Source organism: Zingiber officinale, chromosome 10A, assembly GCF_018446385.1.
Source record: "Zingiber officinale cultivar Zhangliang chromosome 10A, Zo_v1.1, whole genome shotgun sequence".
NCBI classification, from domain to species: domain Eukaryota; kingdom Viridiplantae; phylum Streptophyta; class Magnoliopsida; order Zingiberales; family Zingiberaceae; genus Zingiber; species Zingiber officinale.
In genome coordinates, this window is record NC_056004.1 from 80,691,863 (window position 1) to 80,699,518 (window position 7,656).

General features: G+C 36.6%; 1 protein-coding gene across 1 annotated transcript; it reads right to left on the reverse strand.

The window, feature by feature from the left end:
• Nucleotides 1-715: 715 nt before the first annotated feature.
• LOC122026092 (lysine histidine transporter 1-like) lies at nucleotides 716-3,063 on the reverse strand. The gene is made up of 8 exons (XM_042584725.1): nucleotides 2,936-3,063; nucleotides 2,440-2,603; nucleotides 1,981-2,364; nucleotides 1,500-1,893; nucleotides 1,308-1,413; nucleotides 1,111-1,202; nucleotides 966-1,034; nucleotides 716-854 (listed from the first exon to the last, which is right to left on the reverse strand). Exons 1-8 carry the CDS (start codon nucleotides 2,987-2,989, stop codon nucleotides 750-752), a joined length of 1,368 nt encoding a protein of 455 aa, XP_042440659.1. The 5' UTR covers nucleotides 2,990-3,063; the 3' UTR covers nucleotides 716-749.
• Nucleotides 3,064-7,656: the final 4,593 nt, after the last annotated feature.

Here is a 7,656-nt window from a genome sequence, read left to right on the forward strand (position 1 = left end):
TTACATTCTACCGTTAGTTCCTCGGATCGATCCTGGGCTCGTTACTATAGCATTATTGTTTGATTAAGGGGTTCAGTGAAATATTAAATTGTTAATTTGATAAGCCTATTTGTGACATTTAATATAGATTTTAGGCTTCATCAGTAGCCCGAGAGTTTTTTTTTTATTAGCTCTCTCGAGAATAATCCGGAGGTATAAAATTTCTGGCTATGCCATTATCGATAGTCGTGTGAGGTGTATTCGTAGTTATGAAATGTATCACGAGTAGAGAAAAATTAGGCTATGACTTTTGCGAAAATACTTTCTGCCAGATTTAAATGGATTAAAAATATTAAAAATAATTCACACATATCAATCTGTCTATTAAGTAAATAGAAAAAAAATAATTTACTCTTTTTCAAAAAGTAAAAAAAAGGAAAAAATTTCAGATTCGAAAAAAGAAAAGTTTTCAAGATGACTTTTTTTATAATTTTTATTGTCGTCCTCCTGAATAAACCGTGACTTATATTTAAGAGTAAAAGATGCGTGTGGTACCATAAGTAATATACATTCATTGTACAACAACTCGCACTCCAGACACTTGGAATGCTACAACCTTTTCGCTCGATCAATAATTTAATCAATTCCCATTTGTTGACATCACACAATGCACTTAATTTCACTATGTACCTCTTACGTTTTCCTTGGTATTTAATTTGCCTCGCTATGAATCCCCACCCAACTCGTTCCCCAGTCAGCACCGGCCTTTCTCATTGGTAGAACTTGTATTGCTTGTCTATTATGTTTCCGATGATGTCTCGCAATGCACCAATAGGAGCCAAGATCATCAGCAGGACCCCAAGAATTATGCAGATCTAATTAAGAAGGAAAAAAACAAAAAAACAAAACAAATTAATATTCATATTCAGGTTCGTTAATTCTGACAGAGATGATATGCAAGGAAGAGATGTTCTTGACTTGCTTACCCAATTAGTGATCCAAGATAAGCTAAACCTTCTGGGTTTGTAAATAGCAAGCCACATGATGCAAGGAAGCTGGAATCATAATGGCAATATCAAATGATTTGTTACAATGTGGTGGCAATGTAAGGTAAGTGTTTGGAGCACTCACGAAGTATGTGGTCGGGGCGAACGCGAATCCGCCGAAGAAAGAGAGTAGTCCGCCGAAGAAGGGGAAGGTTATGCCGACGAACATGGTGAATGCTGCATGGTAGTTCACAGTCCAAGGAATTTAGTTCTCTGCTCCACGATTTACTGAATCGAATCGTTAAAGTGCGATTGAGGAAATTAATGGAGGGAGAGGCTTACCGACATAAGCACTTCGTGTTATCAGGCGAAGAGTTAGACCAGGAGGAAAGCGAAGCCTTTTGACCAGCACCGTCTCCATCATGTCGAGCACAGGCATCGCGTAGATCTGCAGAATCAAGGATAATTAATTTGGAATGATGATCGATTATATATATTCAGGGGAAATAATTTATATATATATAAATCATATACCTGGTAGCTTCCGATCACGTGAACGACGACCATCATGTTGGCCATGGCAATTAGCCAGTGCGGTCTGCTTAGAGAGACCAGGATGTTGTCCTCGACTCCGTTGCCGAAGGCCCAGTAGCCGACGAAAGCCACAGGGAAGTAGCAGAGGGCGACGACGATGTAGGCGACGATCACGCCCTTCCACATCGGCTTCTTGGAAGGCTTCTCGGGAGTGGAAGGAATGGTGGCTTGGATTTCCAGCACCACGTTGTGGCCGGCGTACGCGAAGGCCACATCTCCCAGCGCCGCCAGGAACCTCATCACAGTCCTTTCTTGTGTATCAGATTTGTAACCGTATTCCACATGCTCCTGCTTCCCCTTGTCCACCGAAGCCACCCATGCAATGGTAGAATAACTAGAATGGATCGAGCAAGGAATTAGTAGTCAGTCCTTTTGTTTTTTGATCGATCAAGATCGTGAAGTAATTTTATCGAGTACGTACCTGAAAGACATAACAGCGGCGGCCAGAGATATCCCAGAAATAGAGTTGAAGTTGGGAAGCTGCGAGAGGACAAAGTGCACAGAGGCGAAGATCATGATGAAAAAGGTGAGCTTGATCTGCTTGCAGTCAGAGCAGACGACGTCGTGGAACTTCTTGAGGGATCTGCCGCCGGTGACCATGTAGACGATGCAGACGCCGACTTCCACAATCAGCTGCTGGGGAACGACGATGTAAAGGCCTAGCTTCTCGCCGAAAGCATATTGTCCCAACTCGTGGTACCGATCGAATCGCTTCCCGGGAACCATCTCGTGCATCTCCACCATTTGCCACAGGGTATACAGGGTCACGATCCATGAAATGACCATCACGGCGATCCCAGGCCCCCTGCGATATGATCCTCAATTTGAGAAGAAAAGGAGTAGGGAAAATTAAAAAATCAATCATCAACTGCGTTTGTACCATCCGAGTTCGGACATGGCGTAAGGCAAACTGAGGACGCCAGCTCCGACCATGGCGGTGACATTGTGGAAGGCGGAGTACCACCACTTGGCGTTGCGGGAGGATGTGATGGGAAGCCAGTCGTCGATCGCCTTCTCCTTCTCCTTCTCCTTCTCCTTTTCGCTCTGCGATTGACCAGAAACCATTTGATTTATGAAACCAATCTCTCAATCTCAGCTCCCAATTCAACAACAGATTAATTATATTTATTCGATCTTAAACAAACTTAACTAAAAATTTGTTTTATATTCTCGAAAATTGATGTCTATCCTTTTGACACCGAGCTAGATAAACCTAATGTAATCAAACTAATTAATTGCGTCTGCAAATCCTTCTCTGCCAATGAATTCAAGTGTTCTTGATGTAAATAAAATTGATATTACTGATGATACTATAAGATGCGAAGGAAGCTACTGTACTGATAAATTTACAAAGTAGAAATATAGACTCCTGTTACCTGATTTTGTCTACTGTCGTAGTTCTCAGGGGGTGATAGACCTTGAGTTTCCATGCTGAGCCTTTTCTATCTTCTTCCTGGAAGGAAAGATTTCCCAAAGGAAAAGGATGACTACCTGTACTCCGGAGACGCAGCAATATGCATGGAAAGAATGAAGAGGAGAGGGATATGCATTAGAGGAAGAGCAAGGGCTGCATTAAATAAACTTTTCTGGTAGGTTTCTCCGAGAAGTTCAGAAGAAACAGCTTGACATTCAACATTCTGTGAAATTTGATAGGTTTGACTTAAACAAATCTATAAGGACTAATTGCCATGGATCTCAAGGTAAGCAACAAAAAAGTCGATGATGAAAAACTATTGACATAGGAACAAATAGAATGATCTACCATCTACCACCTCAACATGGAAGACCTTAGAGGAAGAAGAACCAATATCAAAGTTGAGTAGTTATGAAAGTATTATTACACTCCGTTGAATTTTACAACTTTAATAATTTAAGGTATAACTAAAAATAAAGGTTGTATAATATGTTTTGAATGCAAGGAAAAATGAACACTATAAAATTCAATTTCTACTTGCAAACAAGTAAAAAAAGAAAAGGAAATATCAATTTCTATTTGCAAAAAAGTAAAAAAAGAAAAGGAAATACCAAATGTAAGAAGAAAAGAAGGACGGAACTTAGAAACTGATACCTCTTCGAGCACCCAATGGAAGATCAAAGGAAAAAAAAAGATTTGTGAGAGCTAGGAATGCCCACAAAAGGGAACAAGATTTAATTTGTATAAATCTATGTGTGATTTTTCTAGTTAATTGGGAAAATCTCGTAAGTTAATAAACACTTATATAGCAAAATAGGAAAGTTAAAAATAAAATTATCTTGTCACACTTGCCTGGTAAGTTTGAAAAACAAAAAATTGTTTGAAAAACATCCACAAAAAATTTAGTATGCAGGAAGGTACGTAGACAACTAGCTATTATAGGAATGGTTTGGGTCGCAAACCAATACAAAGCATATACAATGTCTTTCCAATACAATGAAGGATCCGATATCCGATCTAAATGGAGAAGGAAATAGAGAAATTACCGATATCCTACCCAAATACTCTATTATATATATATATATAAAGGAAAATTTTATTTTTCCAAAACTAAGTAACTATTTTTGTTAATGTTAAGAGTAAGCTATATAAATATTTAATTTATTTTTTAATTATATATATATTTTTAATATGATATTAATTTAATATGTTTTTATTGAATGATGATAATGGGATGGAAAAAATAAAAATTATTAGTATAGAAGATATTTAATTCTTTAATAGGTATGATCATGAGAATGGATATCCCATCTCTCACTATATTAAAATAAATATTTAGGGATGAATTTTTTAGAAGAAAAATATTCTTCGCAATTTATAACGAATTTCACAACAAAAATAGAATTTGTCACCAATTAACAACTAAATTGGCAACAAAAATCAATTGTGGCAAAATAGCAATAAATAAATTTTTGTCATAGAATTTGTTGCAAATCAGAGTCGAAATATGAAATTCGTTGCAATATTTATAAACTCTGCGACAAAAAAAAAGTTCATCTCAAAAGCTTCCAACAATCTAGCAAATTTTGCGACATTAGCGACAAATCAATATTTGTCACAAATTGACGATGAATTTTCAAGTTTTTCACTAATTTGGTATGAATTTTCAAATTTATCCCAAAATTTAAATTTTGTAAAAAATAAAATAAAAGCACCCTAAAATGAAAGATGACCTTAAAGAGCTCGGAATGACATGAAATATATTTTAATGTATTCGTATCGATCTCCTGATCACATTAATGACCTCAAATATCTTATATAATTTTCCATAGTTAAATTAATAAGATCGAAAATATAAATTGTATGACTTAGTAAAAAAAAGTTAAGGTTTGAAATGTTAAAGTCATTATGATATCGAAAAATTATTGAATTAAATCTATTGGATGAAATTTATGTTTGAGACCATCAATGTGATCAGGAGATCAATATAAGTACATAGGAACTTGTTTCGTGTTATTCCAAGCTCTCTAGGGGCATCTGTCGTATTTAGAATGCATTTAATTTGATTTTTCTTAAAAAAAATTAGACTTTTGTTCATCCCAATTTAGCAATGAATTTCCATGTTCATTGCCAATTTGGGATGAACTTTCAAATTCGCGCCAAAATTTTAATTTTTAAAAATCAAAATAAATGTGTTCAAAAAATGGATGAAGATCCTAGAGAGTTTGGAATGATATAAAACAACTTTTTATGTGTTTGTATTGATCTCCTAATCACATTAATGACCTCAAATATCTTATATAATTTTTTTATAATTAAATAAATTAGATCAAATTTATAAATCCTATGACTTAGTGAAAAATAATTAGGGTTTGAAAATTTTAAAATTATTTTAATATCCAAAAATTGTGGAATTAAATGTATTAGGTGAAATTTATATTTGAGACCATCAATGTGATCAGGAGATCGATACAATGACATAGAACTTGTTTTATGTCATTTCGAATTCTTTGGGGACATCTATAGTATTTAGAACTTATTTAATTTGATTGTTTTAAAAATCATAATTTTGGGATGAATTTGGAAATTCATCCCAAATTGGTGACAAATTTCCAAGTTTATCGCCAATTTGGGACGAAATCCCAAATTCACCCCAAAATTCTATTTTTAAAATTAAAATAAATACTTCCTAAAAATGGAAGATGACCCTAGAGAGCTCGGAATGACATGAAATAAATTTCTATGTGTTCATATCGATCTCCTGATCACATTTATTACCTCAAATATCTTATATAATTTTTTTGATAGTTGAATTAATTAGATCAAATTTATAAATCCTATGACTTTATGAAAAAGAGTTCAGGTTTGACAATATTAAAGTCATTTTGATATCTAAAAATTAATGAATTAAATTTATTAGGTGAAATTTATATTTGAGGGCATCAATGTGATTCAGAGATCGATACGAGCACATTTTAAGCTCTCTAGGGTCATCTTTCATTTTTAAAACATATTTATTTTAATTTTTTTTTAAAAAAATGTGTTTCTATGTATTATTTGATGCACATTCACATGTATTTCCTATGTATGACTTACATTATTTCACCTCTTTCTATCATTTATCGATATAATTACTCTTGTTTGTTTGGAGATATGCTCTTTCTTGGATTTTTACTTTCAGGGCACGACTAGGAGCTTAAACGGACAGAAAAATCCATTGAAGCGGCTTTGGACAAGAAGAAAGACAAGAATTCTGGTGCCCATTGTTTTGAGGCTTGGCCTGTGTGTACCAAACACGATCGTGCCATGTATCCTACACTAAGGGAACACACGACCACTATTTTGAGGCATGCCCCATGTGTAATAGACACGACCATGCCATGTATCATGCACCGAGGGAACACATGGTTGTGTCGTGCTTAAGTAGCACGACCCGTGTTTCTTTCTAGAGATTTACATGACTGTGTCATGCCTGTACGACATGGCCCATGTGATGTACCGTGCCAGACCCTATAAAAGGGAGTCTTCTTCCCCAATTTAAGGGGGAAAGGGTCCTTCCTTTGGAAGAGACCCAAGAGGTCTAGATTTACTACTTTTATAGCCATCCGTTAATAATCTGAAGTCGCACTCCACATCACCATCTCTCCAAAGCAAGGGATTGGATCTTAAAGACTCAAATTTCTCTCTATGGCTAAGTTTTCTTCTCCCTTCGTGTATTAGATTAGAAACTTGCCTACCTTTATGTCTCTTGGATCCATTCTCGTATTTATGGAGTAGTTCTTCGAACTCTAGGTCATAGAGAGTAATTGTGATGTGATTGTTGATGTAAAACATTATGTATTTGGTAATTTCCTATTCCATGACATGTGAGTAAGTGCCTTGTTCATGTTTGATTAAATGCTTGTGCGAACTTTAATTATATATATGTGTTGTTTGATGAATGTGTTGTATTGATTGGTCACTACGTAGAGGGAACGTTCGAGATCGTATGACTGGAGGGCCCTTCGTGACAAAGGGTATCCCTTTAATCGGACTTCTCGAGCGTTACTTTGAAATGGAGGCCAATTCTCTACAAGGAATTGCCTATATGTTTAACGGGTTTCTCCCTATCTAGTGTTAGGAGGGATTTGTGTAATTTAGAGATGTATGACAATGGGGCCCTCATGTGACTGGGGGTATCCCTTTAACCAGACTCTCTAAGTTACCTTTTCTACTTCGAACATTCAATACTCATGGGGAGAGGCACTCCAGAGTATTGAGCCTCTCACTTGGCTACCAGGATTCATAAACTCTAGTACTTAACCTGGAGGTCTAGAGTTCAAATCCGGGGGAAGGCAAAAATCCACTAGCCAGGGGTGGGAAGACCTGGTGAGTAACGGCACAAGCCCGAGGGTAGTTGGTCGACGACATAAGGGGTCGCCAGTTGAGCCGCTATTGTGGCCGCCCAAGGGACCGCCAAGGGGAGCCTAATGGGCCACCATTATGGCCGCCCAAGGGGCCGAGGGGTCGGGTCATTACAGGATGGGGCTATAATTTCATTAGGAATAATCGATTTCCTATCCTCTTACCTAATCTTGAGCATACCTCAGTTATAAATCTTTATAACTGGATCATCAAAGATCCCGTGATTGACCTTGCACCTACTCTAGAGGCCCATCTTGAGTCCTCCTCTCATGGACCCAA

Coding starts and splice junctions, on each gene's coding strand:
- LOC122026092 (XM_042584725.1), bottom strand. CDS start 2,989: ATGGAAACTCAAGGTCTATCACCCCCTGAGAACTACGACAGTAGACAA. Junction 1,203..1,307: donor AACACGAAGTGCTTATGTCG/GTAAGCCTCTCC, acceptor ACTACCATGCAG/CATTCACCATGTTCGTCGGC. Junction 1,035..1,110: donor TCGCCCCGACCACATACTTC/GTGAGTGCTCCA, acceptor TTATGATTCCAG/CTTCCTTGCATCATGTGGCT.